This window comes from Neolamprologus multifasciatus, chromosome 20 (genome assembly GCF_963576455.1).
Source record: "Neolamprologus multifasciatus chromosome 20, fNeoMul1.2, whole genome shotgun sequence".
In the NCBI taxonomy this organism is placed as follows: Eukaryota; Metazoa; Chordata; class Actinopteri; order Cichliformes; family Cichlidae; genus Neolamprologus; species Neolamprologus multifasciatus.
Genome location: NC_140458.1, coordinates 35,568,857 through 35,586,784, shown reverse-complemented (window position 1 = coordinate 35,586,784; position 17,928 = coordinate 35,568,857). Strand labels below are relative to the sequence as shown.

At 41.4% G+C, this 17,928-nt stretch overlaps 2 protein-coding genes across 2 annotated transcripts; both read right to left on the bottom strand.

The window, feature by feature from the left end:
- Positions 1-108: 108 nt before the first annotated feature.
- Positions 109-12,954, bottom strand: rbm10 (RNA binding motif protein 10). Its single transcript, XM_085144986.1, has 23 exons — positions 12,739-12,954; positions 12,177-12,230; positions 11,555-12,098; positions 11,307-11,465; positions 11,157-11,226; positions 8,655-8,728; positions 7,693-7,779; positions 7,509-7,569; positions 7,259-7,417; positions 4,987-5,147; positions 4,739-4,836; positions 4,047-4,134; positions 3,754-3,958; positions 3,529-3,638; positions 3,361-3,442; positions 3,129-3,220; positions 2,786-2,977; positions 2,432-2,623; positions 2,260-2,316; positions 1,980-2,171; positions 1,456-1,503; positions 1,322-1,377; positions 109-1,116 (listed from the first exon to the last, which is right to left on the bottom strand). Exons 2-23 carry the CDS (start codon positions 12,191-12,193, stop codon positions 1,026-1,028), a joined length of 2,835 nt encoding a protein of 944 aa, XP_085001112.1. The 5' UTR covers positions 12,194-12,230; positions 12,739-12,954; the 3' UTR covers positions 109-1,025.
- Positions 12,955-14,355: 1,401 nt separating this feature from the next.
- Positions 14,356-16,595, bottom strand: LOC146495492 (rho-related GTP-binding protein RhoA-C-like). The gene is made up of 5 exons (XM_085144995.1): positions 16,472-16,595; positions 15,768-15,923; positions 15,204-15,324; positions 14,988-15,118; positions 14,356-14,891 (listed from the first exon to the last, which is right to left on the bottom strand). The coding sequence occupies exons 1-5, from the start codon at positions 16,541-16,543 to the stop codon at positions 14,718-14,720; spliced, it is 654 nt and encodes a 217-aa protein (XP_085001121.1). The 5' UTR covers positions 16,544-16,595; the 3' UTR covers positions 14,356-14,717.
- Positions 16,596-17,928: the final 1,333 nt, after the last annotated feature.

The window sequence follows — 17,928 nt, the reverse complement described above, 5'->3', positions numbered from 1 at the left end:
CAGACACTGAATGACATACTATGGATGTTACCTCCCAACGTAATATGAAGGAAAGCCAGCTAAATTTATTGATTATTACAGGTAATCCAAGTGTTTTTTGTCCGATGGCTCTCAGCAAACCGACGACTGAATGTTGCTGATCACCATAGAAACCATCCGCAGTAACCGGAGCACAGTTAATTTAAGGAACACAAAAGTAGTTTGCAACAGCTATACAGTTTCACCATGTCAGTGTTGCTTTACAAACCCGATGCCAACACATTACATTCCTCTTTTTGTGCGGATAAACAGCTTTGGAAATTTCAATGCAAAATGTTGACATGTTAGCTACAGTTTACTGACTAGCCCACACAGTACACGAGTCAATATTGGTGAAAATGTATTTGAATTCATTTACATGAGCTTGATGAAACACGGTCACATTACTGAACAAATATAGAAATAAAAAATACTTCTCTGAAAAGTTAGCGAATGTGAATCCATACCTGCTATATGATAAACTGAGACACTTTAACCCTATACACTAGTGTTAGCATGATCCTGTCCAATTCATGAGGCCACGAGTCTGTTAGCTTTCACTGTTGTATAAAAATGCTCTTTTTAAAATGTACACAGTTCAAGCCCAGATTAGTCATTCACTGAATGACAAGGCATATAGCATTAATTTAAAAAAAAAAAATCTATGGTGCATAGACAGTAATATTAAAAATCCCAATTTGCTGACATAAAGACAGCAAATGTTTTCCCGTCCACAAAACTTGTTTATCACACACAGGCTCTGAAGCAAGTGAGAACTCAAAACTGCATCATTCAGGAAGCAAGCAAAAAGGTGCAATCTGTGCAATATCCTGACATCTACTGCTACAGGATCAGTTCATAAGATCATTACCACTGAGCACTGCCATTGTTGAGGTAACTAATGTCAAATCAAAATATTTTAAATATATTTATCTATATGATGTTAATGGTGAAGTGTTGCGTGCTGGGCTTCGTCTTTGTCCTTTGTGGGTCAGGAAGATTAATGGTCACTCCACTTGCATATTGCGCAACAGCAGTCCTCTTTTCACGCCTCCCTGTAGCATTCTTGCACCGAGACTAGTGTCTGTGACCCCATCACTACAGGAAGAAAACAAAAAGTATAAGTTGTGTCACATACATCATAGTTAAGTTATACAGTTGCACCAACATCACCACCACACAAAGCTGTAACTAAAATAAAACTAAAGCAAAAAAGGAACCAGTCCATGGCAGTGTCAATAGCAAGCTGTAACCCTGAAAACCATACAGCGTCTAGTTAGTGGCATCACTGCTGCTTCCTTACATGGGGTTAAACTTCCTCTTCTTAAGTTCAGGACCGTCAAGTCCACCTGCTAGTCTCTGCAAAAGGAAAAGATAAAATTATTTTAAAAAACACGAATTTTAACATGATTCTGCAGATGTGGAGGACTGACCAACCTCTTTGCTTGCAGCTTCCTGCTGGGCTCTTCTCTGCTCCAGGTTTTGCTGAGGGCACAAAGAAGTGAAATTCAAGTCACAGCTGCAACAGGAATGCCAAACTGGATTTTACACTCATATTGCGCACAAAGGTCTTATATGCAACATACTACCCTCATGCAGTTTACACACCCTGTAAAACTGAATCTGAATGGACGGCTGTTAAAACGTAGATTAAGGTGACTTTGCTTCACTGGACAGATTAAAATAAATAAGATCTTCATTTATAGGCTCTGCTTTCAGGCTTTAGAAGCCAGAAACCAAATTCAACTTACTTTAGTGCATAATCAGCACATGTATGCACCTGCATCTGCCCACAAATTCTCCAATTTCACATGTGTGCCTTTAATCACCAACAACAGCAGCTGCTGGTGCGCCTCAGTACTTGTGCACACGAGTGCAGAATGTATGGTGTTGCTCCTCAACAGAGCACTGATGCTACTTATCATTTGTAGAGTTTTTATGATGAAGTTGACTTAAACCACCTTATGTAGTTCAGAAAGCTGCTGGTGCCTGATGAGGGCCTCCTTGCTTGGGAACTGCCTCCTACACAGCAGACAGGCCAGTTTAACCCAGTCTGTCAATCTTCCTTCCTTTTCATCCTTCTCGCCTCCTTCTTCTTCACTGTCAGTTTCTCCACTGTAGGCTGGGACCAGACCCTGCTGCCGAGGAGGCGACTGCTCAGGGAACAATAAAAAGAAGAAAGAAAATAAAGAAAACGTACACCTCTAACACCTACAAAATCTCTCTCTCCCACTTCCTTACTTCTGCACTTTGGCGGATCTGATCCAAATAAATCTGAGGCCGTTCAGACAGCGCCCCCTGGAAGACAGAAAAACAATGATTCAGTGATCTGTTAATATCTGCGTCTATGATTCAGACAGTCACTATCACAACCTCAGCCCTGAGGGTTCAGACATTCACAGATAAAACACACCTTTTTCTCCAGAACAGCATAGCCTGCATCAGCACTCGCAGACTCTCTGTGATCATCTAGGCGACTGTGTCCAGGTGCCCGAGTATAACCAGGAGGTGCTGTTGAGCCGGTGGCAGGAGATGAAGACACAGAACGCATGTTCTCCTTTTGTCTGTTGAGACTTTTAGCCCAACGCTCCATGTCTTTGGCGATCTATTATAACAAACCACAAGAAACTCAGTTAAAAATGACTTAACTACATATTTTAAGTGTGAAACTGAATGGGTGGCAAATTAACTTCAATTAGCCATTAGCAGATATATTTGTTAAAGCAGAACTGATAATGTCCAAAAGCTGACTTCTGCGTATCAGCACCTGTTGAGCTGTTTTATTCTTGGGTTTGTCTTTTTTCTCCTTGCTGCCCGAGGTAGCAAACAGTGACTCTGAAGGAGCTGCACCATCACCTGGAGGAGCTCCTTCTGTGTTTGACTGACTGGCAGCAGGAATGTAGGTATGTTTCTCTCCATCCCAGTACATGTACTGCTGAGTGTGAGAGTTGTAGTAGTACTGCAAAGACAAAGGGAAATGCAAAAACAGATAAATACCAAGGGGCATAAGCAACACACACACACACACACACACACACACACACACACACACACACACACAAATGTCCTACAAAACATAGATTGCTTCAGAGTTACCATGGGCTGTTTACCTGTGAATTAGGGTCATAGTAGAGACCTGTGAATGGGTCATAATAGTAGCCAGAGCTTTCGTCATAGTGGTACGTGGAGACATCTGGCACAGCTGTAGAATGAGACACATGGTATTTGCATCAGATTTTCAATATTTGTCCTGAATGAAAGGTAAGCTTGCCAGTCGTCAGCAGCAATTATTAGCGAAGATGTAAATTCCCCAGAGGGAACACTAAATACATAAAGCCTTACGGTACTGCTGGAGCTCATGTTCAGTGCCTGGGATTGCAGGCTGGCTGGGTGCAGCTGGTTGTGGTTTTCCCACTATTTCAACCTGTGAAGTGACAGAGATTTTAAAAACAGGAATGGAATAATGGAATAAATAAATGGAATAAAGAAGGAAAAGGCATCGAGTTGTACCTGTGTCCCCGGTGTGGTGGCAGCTGTGGTGATCAGAGGAGTCTGTGTATGAATGAGCGGCTGCTGCACAACCACTGATGCAGGTTTGGCTGCCTCAGATGAAATGACAGCTGCACATGGGCAAACAAGTGCAAATAAGTGGCTTCAGAGGAAGCTTAATGTAATTGTATGCAACTACATGATATATGGATGTGTGTTATAACCTTGTTGGCATGTCATACAAACCTGGGGCTGCTGCTCCTGCGTAGGCTCCATTCAGGGAAGCTACTCCACCTGTCAAAGCAGTAACCCTGTTATCTGCTTGGGGCTTGAAAGTTGTGCCATCTTGCCCTGCATACTCGAGCCCCTCCTGACTGTATGTCACTGCTGCCCCCTGCTGATACACACCCGTATCAACACTCTGGCCTCCACCTGGTCCATTTTGAGAGGTCTGAGAATTTAAAAGAATAAATACAACACAATGATCATGCAATCTGTATTAGGATGTGGTATATATGCTGTAATACGTCAAACTTTACCTGAGTGACAGCCCACTGTGCAGCAGCTATAGCTGTGCTGGCCACTGTAGCAGCACTCACTCTGCTGCCATCCGTTACAAATACATCCCTAACACAGACAAGACAGAGTGACGGCTTTAATCAAAAGCTTTTGGAGGGTTGTTTCATCGAATAGCTTAATTTCAACCATCATTGCTCTTATAATACATTTACAGTTATCTTCACAAAATGCTATTTACAATTTTAATAATCACATGATCAACCTGCATTTCTTTGTAATGTGATCATTTACTAGTCTAATTTCACACTCCAGTAAAACGCCTGATTCTTACACAGTACCTCGCTCTAGCACACAAAGCACGTTAAACACATGTCGTCGAGGCCTCGAGGAAATGGTTGTTGTGATTTGGTGCTATATAAATAAAACTGAATTTAATTCATTCACCCGTTCATGCAAACACTTTTCTCTAAGCTTTCTAACCTTTACACACATTCACGCATCAATTGATGTATCAGGAGAGCAACTTAAAGTTCAGCTATTTTGGCATGCAGTCTTCAGCAGCCAGGATCAACCCACCGATCTTCCGACTGGTAGATGAGCTGCTCTACCTGCTGAGCTACAGCCACCCACGTCCACTGTGCAATTATAATATAGTAAAGCGTGGAGTCCCCGTATGTTCTTTGCAATTAAGTTTGGGTGTGTGAGCATTTACCGTTTGGAGCCTTTGGCAAATTCAACTACAATGACCTTCCCATCAATAGATAGAGGTGGCTGGAGAGCCTGCAAGATCTGGAGCAACTGAGATGCCTCCTGTTAAACACACACAGACCACTGGGTGGGTGAACGCATATTTAAGACAAAGCTCATTAAAAAATAAAATAAGTAAGCAAAAACTTCAGATACAAGTCAGTAAAACAAAAACAACCCTGGCTTATATGTGTGTGTGATCTTGTGTCTCACCACTATGGTAGATAGTTGTAGAAAGGCGAAGCCCCTGTTGAGGTGTGTGTGTTTGTCCTTGATTAGGCGAACGTTGGAAGGGGAGAGGGTGGCAAACGGAGCCAAAGCAGACAAAATGGCTTCTACTGATGTATGTGGGCCGAGGTTCCTCAGGATCAAAGCTGTTGAGAGAGTGGATGAGGTATATTTAAGATGCATTATCGTTTACAAAAACATACTGGCAGCTGCCAGTGCTACCCCTCAGCTCCCAAGTAGATGCACATATGGTTTAAATTTGAAACCTCCTACTTGAGTTACTGCAGTCACCCAAACCCTCTGACTTTGAGTTTAAGGTCAGTGAACTTCAAACTAGTCCAGAGATTTTTAGTAGATGCAGCCATGGCATGAATTTCAAATGGGTGTCCACACAACCCACCCAACCACATCTCAGGGTGACAAAAAGACAAAAACAGCTGAGGGGTAAAAATGAAACAATTTGTGACCCAAGTACACTGATGCACACAAATAGCCTACAAGCTTTAGCTAAGTAGGTATCCTATAGCAAAAAAGAAATCATTAAAAACAATTTTAGACATAAGATTATCCCCCAAGTCTCTTAAAAGAAAATATTGCTATGATGAGGAACATGAGTATTTCCATTTATATGTTTCACAACAAACTTCTTGGTCACTGTGGGCGTACCACAGGGTTCTATTGTAGGTCCTATTTGCTTCCACTTGGTGACGTTTCATGACTTCATATCCGCTCTCACTGCTACACTGATGACAAAGATTTCCCAGGAGATCTCCTGACCCCTCTCAAACTGTTTCAGTGATGCCAGTTGTTGGATGGCACAAAATTTTCTATTTTATATCTCAAAATCAGAAACTCACGATACGATATTATTGCAATTTTTAAAATATTTTGCGATATTCAGATTCTGTACATAAAGGTAAACTTTATCAATATTCATTTTCTCTAATATCAAAGTCTCACACTCAGTCTTTCTCTCATTTCAGTTTGATTGTTGACAAACTGAACGGTTTGTATTACAGTCTAGTCCAACTTAACTGAATCAACCATCTGGTACAATTATAGCTATTCTGAACTATGCAGTTTATGAAAACTATGCAGCCCCTTCAGCAACTGAAGAATTTGAAAGTCAATGAAAACAAAATATAATTTTACATTAAATAAAAAAGTTTGAAACTTAATTAAAATAAAACATGTCTTAAATTAAACTAAGTAAACTGTCATGTTTATTGCTGCCAAAAACAAGTTAAACACATTTGGACAGTGAAGGAATGTCAGGATTCTTGCTCAGAAAAAGGATCAACATGCTCTGAAGTCAGAGCACAAAAACCTTTTTGTAACAAAATATCAATTTCTGCTGTCCCTGTATCCATACATTATTAGAAACAAAATATCACCATACTACACAGTATCCATTTTTTCCCCCACCCCTATTGCTCAGTCCTACAAACAACCTTAACCAAACACCATTTACAGTTCGCTCAGTCCTGTATCTTTTGTGTGTGTGTGTGTGTGTGTGTGTGTGTGTGTGTGTGTGTGTGTGTGTGAAGCTTGTTGTCAGAAAATTGGGGCTGCAACTTCAGTCTTTTCTCGTGGGTTTTAAAAAGTCCACCCAGTCTTGCTTCCTATAAATGAGAACTGCTGTAGTGTCATAGCTATTAAGGCTCAAGTTCCTTCTCTCTGGAGTTAATGGAAAGTTACTCTCTCACCTCCAACTGGTTCAGACTACAGCAGCTTGGCTTTTTACTGAGCAGATGGCATCACATCACCCAAATGCTGGCTTCTCTCCATTGGCTCCCTGCACTTTTTAGAACTGATTTTAAAGTGTATTCATCATGTCAAAGCATGTGGCGGTCTGGCACCAAGCTCTATAGCAGAAGTTTTAACCACTGAGGAACTAGTTTGCAGCCTGAGATGCTTGGGCAGAGAGAAGGCAGTCGTAGGTGCTTTTGGCATTAAAACCCTTCACTTTTTGAAGACCAGGGTCAGAATTTGTGACCATCTATGAACCAGTTTTTATCTGATGTCATTTGTGATGACAATTATATTTGTTGTGTTTTTAACACGAGGTTTTCAGTTTTTAAGTAAAGTCCACATATTTTCTTTAATGTTTTAAAGTTTTCCCTCTCAGTACTCCGTTTTGGTCTGTCAAAGCAATCTGTAAGCCTTAAATTAAAAGACGCTTTATTAATAGAGATGATTATCATCATCACCAATATTAGCATTATTATTTTCATTGTTATTAGAGGAGATGACTTACTGTCATTAGCAACATCTGCCTGTTGTGGAGCCTGGCCTGGTGTGACAGGAGGACCAGAAGAGTGGTAAGGTGCTGGCAAGGGCAACAAACCTTGGGCTCCCTCCTTTTGAAGACCAACAGGCAAGTCCTTCTGTACCTGGGGCAACTTCAGCTCAGCCTCTGGCAAAATACAACATGTTAGCATTACTGTTCAATAAGCAGATCTCATGTTATAAAGGAGAGGAGAGGGGAAACATTCAGTGAACCTTACCCGATTTAGGAACGTTGCATTTAAAGCACTTCTCTCTCCTTTTGAAGTTTTGTACCCCACACTGTTGAATTGTTATACAAGCTTGTTAACAATCTTCATAAATTAGCCAAATGAATGACTGGCTTTATATTATACAACACGCATTCAAATTGTACATCGTGGTAATTCACAGCAAGCACCGGACCTTGTTGCAGAGCCAGTCCTCATTGGCACGCGGTTTGGGGTCGCTGTAGTGCATCGACACCCTCTGCCCTAGAATCGACAGCACTCCCTGAAGGAAAAAGAAAGAGAGGGAGGAATAACAAAGAATGATTATCAGTGATAATTAGGCCACACATGCCATAGAAAGGCCTCATCTCACAAGAGATGAGAGAGAATGAAAGGGAACAGAGAGAGGGAGAGGAATAGAGAGAGAGTACAACTGAGGCTGAAAGGAAGAGGACACCAGAGAATTGACCTTCAGCTTTAGGAAATTCGGACGGACGGTGAGATGGTATATATGTAGTCTGTGAGTGCCCATTTTTAAAGGACACAATGTGCTTTGTTCAATTGTGTCATCCCTCCCCCCTTAAGGGGAAACCTTTCCAAAGTTGTCCACACAACCCATCCCATTGTCACCACCTTTGTCCCCCAAAGAGACAATAGCTCTGTCCTAAAGATGTAATCATGGCAGATGTGAGAAGCTCAAAAACAAGAAAATGAAGCAATATATTGGTTCTGATTCAACATACAACAGACCATGTGAGACATTATATTCACACTGTCATACTATCCCAAAGGTGGTACTGTGAACTCAGGAAGGAAAGCGAGACAGTCACTGAGTAAAAGAGGAGAATATGATGGACAAATGATGATCAGTTTGACTGGGAGGTCTCGTCTATGAAAACTATCAAGCTGCCTCTTGGTTGTCAGAATTATGCAACATAAATTGGTTTGAATTGTCTAATTGTGGAAAGAAAAGAGGAATCTTCCTTCAAGTTCTACCTACCTGAGGACCGATGTTATTTAATCATTCTTAATATTTATTGTTACACTAGAATGCATTTTAAGCACAGGATGGTATGACGTGACTGTATGAGATTAGCTTTTGTGTCTCACTGAATACATTTATATATGTGTATTTGTGTCTGTGTAGGAGAGAGTGACCTGGTTGGTCTCCATCCAGCGGGTGGCCTCCTGTATGACATTAAACTCGACGAAGGCGAATCCTCGGCTCTGACCTGGACACCGCCCAGCGCCATGGCAACCGAACAACAACAACAACATAACAACAACAACGCAGTGAGGGGTTAGTGCTGCATATACAGAGGAGAGAGAGACCCTGTATCAGCACCAGTCAAAAAAAAAAAAATCATTGCTTCCTCTCTCCTTTAAAAATACCACACATGATAGTCAGTTGGAGGCACTGTCAAATTCTCTGCATGGGCAGGAGGATGTAATGTCAAGTAACTCAGTAGGGTCAAGGTAAGAGGGAGGGATAGAGAGAGAGAGAGAGAGAGAGAGCTACCCACTCATCAGTTTGAAACTGAGCTCTTTGGTTTTTAATGATGAAGCACACAGGCAGCGAGAGAACACACACGTGCACACCAATGTCTCTCCTACCCTGCGAATCAGAGTCTGAACAATCTAGTTCTGTGACGGCAGGTCGCCTCTTAAATGCTCCATATCCTGTCCAGACATTACAATAAATGATAATATAGATATTAGGGGTGCAACGATACACAAAATTCACGGTTCGGTTCGATACTTTGGTGTCACGGTTCGATATTTTTTTGATACAAAAAAATGTTCATGCCTTTTTAATTTGTCATTTATTAAAATTATAAATATATATTTTAACTCAAAAGTACAGTTTTTAAATTTAATATTGCTGAAACAAAGTAATAAAATAATAAATCTGATGGAGAAATCCCTCATCTTTGGAAAAGAGAGTTTATTACAGAGAAATGTCTCTTTCCAAAATAAAAGCTATACTATACGCTTCTTCTGGGCTATATTCTCAGCAGCATATTAAACATATCAGGTCCCCATAAGGAGAATCATGTGCTAACGGCTGTCTAAATGACTCGGGTAAAGTTTGTAGCATGCGTGCTTGTTGTTTTTGTCTGCTTCCACTTGTCTTTGCACGAGGATGATGTCGGAGTAAATGTGCAGTCATATTCGTTGTGTTCCCACTAGTGCTGTCAGCGTTAATCTGAAATGACGTTAAAGCCACAACACGGCAAATCTCCGTTAAGGAGCTACCGCGGATCGCCCCGTGCGTGGGGCTGGACGGCCAACACGTTAACGAGCTAACTGCGCTAACGAGCTAACTGTGCTAACACACTAGCTCCCACCCATGTAATTGAGCATTGCGGCACATCCAACATACTGTTTTACTTTTGTCCATGACGGGCTTACCTTCAGGGTCATACGTCACATGAAAACCAAAATAGTTCCAAACGCCAGATCTGAATGAGGGTGGGGGAGGTTCAATTTGCCATGTTGCAACGAGCTTAGCTTCTGTCTCGCTAGCTTGCCCTGCGCTCAGTGAATCTGTGCTCGACTACTCCGCCTAGGCTGCACTGTCGAGCGCAGATCCACTGAGCGCTCAACACAGACAGCACCGTCAGAAGGAAAGTTGATAAAATAAATTAAAAATTTTGTATTGTTCAATACATATGCGTACAGAACCGAAAGCACTGTATCGAACGGTTCAATATCCATACGAGTATCGTTGCACCCCTGATATATATGTAACTATTGAAATTACAAATTGATCTGCATTTAAACATTTATTACTTGAGTACTTTTCCTAACACGCACACACACAAACAGACAGACCAAAAACAGTAAAACGGTGATGTATGAAAGACAGAGCAGTGTGGGGGAATGTAAGTGTGCCGGTGTAAGATAAGCACACCTTACAGACAACCAGAGAGTTAGCAAAGTGGGAGGCCAGTGAGACAATGACCTTAATGGAAAAGAAAAGAAAAATGACACAAAAAGAACCAGAAGCTTTTCTGAGTGGTATGGTTGAAACATATGTAGCTGAGAAGTAGCAGCAACGCTTGCATCTAAAATAGCGACAATAGCAAAATCTGCTTCAGATGCTGATTCCTCTTTGAAGCTGTTAGTTTGTGAACAACACCTACTCAGACACACCCCACTTCAATATGGATAAGGCAGAAGTTAAAGGATAAAGACAATAAGGGCACCAAGATGGAAAGGAAAAACAAAGTCATGAACTAAAAAACTACAACTTATGATGGTATGAATGCTTCTTAAAAAAAAGAAAAGGAAAAAGGAGTCAGTGAAGCGTGCATTAATTTTCTTTTTTCCTGTGTAAATGCTAGCAAGACTTCAGACATCTGTAGACCAAAGTATCAAAGCAGGAAGCTATGCAAAACTTCGATCTGTATGAGTTGAGAAATATGATTGGGTATTTTGCAACAGTTATCTACCACACAGTCACAGCAGAAGATAGCCACCAAGGATAGAGGAAAAGACACTTATTAATCAAAGAAAAGACAAAGCAGGTATGGAAAAGTCACCTGAAAAAGCAATGAAATGGAAGTGTTGGCAGTGCATGAGTTTGAAAAACAAAAGAAAGAAAAAGAGCATCATAAGAAACACAAAAGAAACGAGGGGCAATGGACAACTTCTCACCTGAAGATTTATTCCTCATCAGGCGAACCTCTCTCGGCTGGATCCCCTGCTCTTGAAGTTGTGCGCGAATCTATGGACAAAGAATTCTAGCTTCAAACTTTTCACAAACAACCTGCGCATCAACTGGCCATTGTTGAGACAAACACGCACCTCGTTGGCAGTGGCACTGGGTGGCAACATACGAAGCATTATGATGTTGCTGGGCCGCTGATTATGGTCGAGCTCGGCACGGTAATCCTGGTCTCTCTGATCCAACTCTTTGTGGGACAGCTCTGGGCCAGCATGCTCCTCCATTCTCATTGGAAATGTCTACACACACGCCACAAATGAATAACCAAAACCAAACAACAATTAAACGTTATTGTAGTAATTATAAAGATGGACTGATATTGACTTACCCTTCTCTTTCCTGCTCCAGGACGAGAAAACCTGTCATCCTCTCGCTGTCTGCCTGTACCGAATTCCATCTGCTCGGAATGGGAAGCACCACGACCCCAGCTGCTTTCCCTGCTTCCTGAATGTGGGCCACTGTTCTCCGGGAAGCCTGTTCCACCTTTCCCCCGTCCCCTTTCCTGAAGGCCAGGCCGTAACTGCTCAAATTCCTGCCTGGATCCCTCCTCCTCTCGCTGGAGTATAGGATGGGCTAGCTCAGGTTGTGAGGTGTGAGGGGACCACAGTAGCCCTTTCCCCTCACGCCCTGCTTCTCCTCTACCATCTACTCTCTGATGAAACCCCGGATGCTCCTGCAGACAACCTGGTGAGAAGTCATGGATACCCAGTGACTGCTCATCGCTGCCATACTGTCTATCACCCTCCACTCTGACATCAAATCCTGTGCCTGCCTCCTCATCCTCTTGGCCATAGCCACGATAGTCCATGTCCCGGAAATTGTGATCATTGTGAGTGCCACCATAGCGACCCAGGCGATCACCTCGCCCACCCCTGCTGACCACAAAAACTGCGTGAGAGACTTGCGTGATAAAATGCGCGAAAAAGATGTCAAAGTCACATTAAACTCACCTCCTCTCATAGTCCATGCTGATCCACTTACTCTGCCCCTAGTGAGTCGTTCTTCTGTTTACAGAAATACAGCACACAAACACACAGCACTTCAGATGAAACACGTTATAGAGCCACGCTACAATTGTACAACCTCGTGAGCAGGTACCGTAAAGTCATAGGCTGTGCAAAGTGTGAATAATTAATTAATTAAATTGATTTTAATTTTTAAAACCTTGCACAATCCAATGACTTCTCAACTTTGACATATGAAAATGACTTCTCTGTGCTACACAGACTACTAACTAAAAGCCACAAATAAACAAACAGCAAAATAACCCTGCACTATTAATAAAAAATAAATAAATAAATAAACTGAGTGCGCAAAGCACAGGATCAACCCGCAATCCAAAAAGGAGTAATCAACAACAATGACGTGTGACGGTCAACTGCGTTAGCGGCCAAGCTAACTATGTTAGCTTGAGGTTGGTTAGCTAGTCCAAGAGGCTACATTCTCTCTCAACGACTGTCAGCAGCTAGAAATACAAGTGCAGTCTTGTGTGAAATTTGAGGGAAAACTCACCGGTAACTCATGTAACCTACAATTGTTCTGTAAAGATCACGCTGAAGCCCAGGTAAATGGTGTGTTTTATTTTCAGGCAAGCAAGTGTAAAATGGCCACAGCGAGACATTTCAGAGAGGGAGGGACAAATCCCTTACTCTGGAATTTGATTGGTTGCTGGAAAGCGAGTGCATTAACGTCGACGCTGATTGGACGAGACGAACGGGTCAGTCCTAAACTTGCAGCCCATGATTGATTTAAAAGGGGAAAAAAACGCACTGCGTTGTTACAAATGTATTTATATATTTGAGTTGATATGAACAAAAAACCCCAAAACAATCAGATATATAGACATGTTATGTGCAATTTTATTTTAGGAAAAAAAACAGGAAAGTAATTAAAAAAGACACAGGGAAATGGTAAATATTAATAAATGAATAAATCAAAGAACACATAAATACCTTAAAACAGATAACCCTAATACCAGCTTTATGAAAAAAAATCCAGAAATACCCATACATATCACAGTAAAGAAAAAAAGACAAAAAAAACAAAAGAACAACAAACAAACAAAAAAAAAACCTCTAGCAACCCACCCTCAAAATACTCTAGCCCAGCCCCTGACCTTGACTTTCTATTAATTAAATGAGACAGCGGTTACAATTCATCATTTAACTGACATAAGCTGACCATAACAACAGGATCGAGTAAAATGATTAAAATATATGAAGTAAATTAGGCATCAACAATAAAAAGTTATATAGTACAATAATGACAATATCAGTAAAGAGGGGAATGGGGAGAATGGAGTAAAAGGCAAACTCGAAGTACACAACATTACCATGTCCTTACAAGGCCTTGTAAGACATACAGTACATAACAGATAATATAGTGATAAGATAAGCCTACCATCTATCTGAAAGAATATTAAACTTATCAGCTACACCACTTATGATTTGACCCACTGATTAACACAATCAAAAAAGGTCCTAAAAACTCATGTGTTTAACCTGATTGTGCCTCTGGCTATATAGTATGATGTCTTCCAGTAAAGTGAAGGTTTCTATGTCACTCTGAGTAGCTGTTAATTTCATTACCCACCTGAGCCATGAAATGTGGCCATTGGGGGGGAGGGTAACTTTGGCATGGAAAAAAGGGGTTACGGTCAGTGACACAGACGGCCTTTCCATGCATACAGTACGTAGACACATGTTAATACACAACCACACAAATATACACACATTCACTGCATGCAGAGCTGCACTGGAGAAAAACAAACTACCATACAAATGCATACACACACTCTAAAGTACAGGTAAGTAATTCTGTATGGGAAAATATCTCATACAATCTAACTTTAGGCATACCCCTGCATATCGCCTGAGTCAGAAAATGGGCCTGAAGTACCCAAGCCAGTGACGGGGAGAAAGCCTTCAAATGTGAGGTGTGGACTCTTACAAATGACAAATAATACCCTAAGTTATGAATCCCCACCCCTCAACAACCATCACTCTCAAGGCACTACATGTAGGCGATACTGTGTAAAATTTACTTAGAGATGGCCTAAATTCAAACCTACGCTATAATCATGTCCTTTTCTGACTGCTCTTGTGTTCTCAGTGTCTTTGGCCTTCTATCGACCTTTTCTCTCCTAATTTCCATCATGGCACATTTGCTCCCCTGTTTTGAACTAGTCAACTTCAAATTATACCCATAACCTGCCCTGCTAACTTCTGGATTCGATTTCTTTTCTTTTGTATTTAAATTGATGCAAGAAAAGTGGCACACAACTTAAGAGTCCAAAAACCGTGGTGTGTGTGGTCTTTTGAATCATTTCAGATCTGCTCCACTTTGCTGGGGTAACTGGGTGATCGGAAATTGAGCATCTGCATAACTTTTCTTCCCCATTCCCCACCCCCAAATATCCCCCCCTTGTCAAATTTCAGTGGAAGCTGTCCTCTCTATCTGTGCTTAAGGACAGCCCCCTCTGCTCCCAGTGCCTATAACAGTAGGCAGGTGGACTTCCTGTTACGCTTCTTGGCCTGCAGCGCAGCTCTAGTTGCCATCTCAAAGACTTCCCTCACACCATCTTTGGTTTTGGCAGAACACTCTTGGTAGCCGTAGGCACTGATGCGGTTTGCCATCTCTTTGCCATCTTCATATTTGACTGGTTCCTGGGGACACATGTCACAAAGAAAGTTTACATTTGAATATTATCTTATTGACTTAACTTGTTTGTTTAGCTGAATTTTCTCAACCACCACATTTACCTGTTTCATTTTGGCTAGCTCTCGTCTGGTGTGGTCATCGTTGCGCAGATCTTTTTTATTTCCTACCAGGATGATGGGAACATTTGGACAAAAGTGCTTCACCTCAGGAGTCCACTTTTCTGGAATATTCTCTACAGTGAGGAGAATGAAAAAGCAATTAATTACATACATGAAGGTGTTCAATACTTACTAGTATGAATGGTGCTCAGATGGTACCTAAACTGTCAGGACTGTCCACAGAGAAGCACATGAGGATAACATCTGTGTCTGGGTAGGACAGGGGCCTCAGCCTGTCATAATCTTCCTGACCCGCTGTGTCCCAAAGTGCTAGCTCTACCTGAAAAGACAGAGTAACAAGAGTTAAATGACTGGATAAATCTACGGAAGAAGAAAAGCAAAGGCAGAAATGACAATAATATAATTTGATTAGTTAGACAGACTAGATATAGTATAGCAGCAGCTAGTCTGATGGCCACGATGCAACATAATAAAAAATCACTGGTTGTGTTGAAGCATCCTGAGACAAGATATTGAAGAATGAGTTGGCCCGATGCACCCACTGAAGTGTGATAATGAATGTTAGATAAATATGTATGACTGAGTAAATGTCACTAGACTGGCAGAAATCACTTCAAATGCTCAAATTGAGTAGAAAGGTGCTAAGCACCAGCCCATTACCAACTAATTAAAGAGGGTAATTGCTTTTTATTTAAATGCCATACAAGCACCCACAGCATTACAATCAATCAAAGTTATTTGCAAACCATGATTCCCTCTCACCTGTTTCGCGTCCACTTCAATGTCTGCCACGTAGTTTTCAAACACCGTGGGTACGTAGACCTCTGGGAACTGGTCCTTACTGAACACGATGAGGAGACAGGTTTTCCCACACGCACCATCACCGACGATCACCAACTTCTTTCTGATAGCAGCCATCTATGGAAGAGTTGAAAACATTGTTGCACATCCTAAGACAATACTCCGCAGTTAAAGAGAAACACAACTTTGAGGTGCATTAATAAATAAGCAGCCTAAACAGGACTAAAATTTTCCGATGCTTCGCTTACAGTTTCCCTTTGCTGACATCTAGCACAAAAATACATCAGAAATCGCTAGTAACGCACAGAGGTCTCGTTAACCGTACAGTTTGGCAAATAGTTCCTAGCTTACGTTACTATGTACATTTAAAGCCGGAACCGATGGCAAACAGGCGGAGGTGCCACTGAGGTGTAGAAACTATTACTCAAACATTTCCGTGCTACATTCCTATTCCTGCTAAAAGCCCGACTACTCCAGTCTGGGGCCTGTCAAACCAGCCTTTGCTAGCAGGAAAGCTAGCGGTGTTTCCTATGAGTTTTATTATTGTCATTCAAAATCCTCTCTCTTAAATTATAACTACAATATTCATCCCATCACAGCCATATTTATGCGCCTGAAACAAGAATCGGCTTAAAGTTTATACATTATATGGAGAATTTGATTACCTTGGTGTTTCTCTGTACGCCTTTCTCCTCTTCCTGACCGACTGGAAAACTCCGCCCACCGCTAGTACACATGCGCACTATTACGTCATTCGCAAGTAAAGACCGGGTGATAATATATTAGTGGCCGTTTGTTTATCTGTTTGTTAGCGAGATAACGCAAAAAAACCCAACGGAATTTTATGAAAGTTGACGGGGAAGTGGAGCATGAGCAAAAGAAGGATCTGTTGAAATCTGGGGCAAATCCATATTACTTTCAGCAAAATTGGGTGTTTTGTTTGAAGGACATTGCTCTCTCCGAACTGTGCGAATTCATTAATTAAGTTAAGGTACTGGACTACTAATTTGTATAGGAATGTCAACCTATGGTGACCATAACCACCATAGGTGGTCAGTATGTTTATAGTTTGAATACACACAAAATGGGTGTGTATATATGAATGCATTTGTACATATGCACCACTCCAGTCTGGTTAGTCTCCCCAGCTGACTAACCATTCTCATCCTATTTGAACTTGGGTTTTAAATCCTATATCTGCAGCAGCACTCAGTTTATTAATAACAAAATGTATAAATCCCATTTACTACTGGTGTCCCCCAAGAATCTGTCCTGGGACCCCTTCATAAATTTAATATCAGCTTCCATTGTTATGCTGATTGTATGCAACTCTACCTGTCTAACAAACCTACCATCACACTCCCACCCACAGCCTTCTGCATTTGACTCAAATCAAAAATCAAATCCTGGATCTCCAACAGCTTTTTTCAAATTGAACATTAATAAAACTGAGGTTCTCCTCATTGGCAACAAATCCATCATGTCTAAATGTAATTTTTTACCCTCCCTATTGACAGCTCAGTTTCTCCCTGTTGACTCAGGCCAAGAGTATAGAATCCTTTCATCTTTGTAACATCAATCACCTTGGTCCATTTCTCACACCTAATAACACTGCGGTACTTGTTCCCACCTTGGTTACGTCCCACATTAATTACTGTAACGATTTTCTTTTTGTTTTTTCTTGCAAGTCTAGAACTCTGCTGCTCACACCATCACCAGAACTCCTTCCATCAATCACATCACACCTGCTCTTCAGCAGCTCCACTTAAAAATCGTACTGATTTCAAGATTATTTACCTCTCTGAACTTTTTCAATTCACACTCTTCTTCTTCCCTCCTTCTTACTGTCCATTCCCCGCCGTTTGACTACCATGGGGTCCAGAGGCCTCAGCACTCTGCTCACCACCTTTGGAATTCCATCCCACCAGACACGCTTCTTTAAAAGTGCGGTGGTGGTTCACTCCTTCCACGTCTAATATGAATCCTCTGATCTCAACAATTTTGCATATTGTAGATTTTGTTTTATTAACTTGATGGGTCAGTTTATTATTATAGTTTTAACTCTTCTGTGTGAGATGACCTCGAGTGTTTTGACAGGCACCTGAAATAAAATGCGTTATTA

Coding starts and splice junctions, on each gene's coding strand:
- rbm10 (XM_085144986.1), bottom strand. Junction 3,221..3,360: donor ACATGAGCTCCAGCAGTACC/GTAAGGCTTTAT, acceptor CTCATTCTACAG/CTGTGCCAGATGTCTCCACG. Junction 2,978..3,128: donor ACTATGACCCTAATTCACAG/GTAAACAGCCCA, acceptor TTGTCTTTGCAG/TACTACTACAACTCTCACAC.
- LOC146495492 (XM_085144995.1), bottom strand. CDS start 16,543: ATGTGTACTAGCGGTGGGCGGAGTTTTCCAGTCGGTCAGGAAGAGGAG. Junction 15,924..16,471: donor GCGTACAGAGAAACACCAAG/GTAATCAAATTC, acceptor ACTCTTCCATAG/ATGGCTGCTATCAGAAAGAA. Junction 14,892..14,987: donor AGCTAGCCAAAATGAAACAG/GTAAATGTGGTG, acceptor ATGTGTCCCCAG/GAACCAGTCAAATATGAAGA.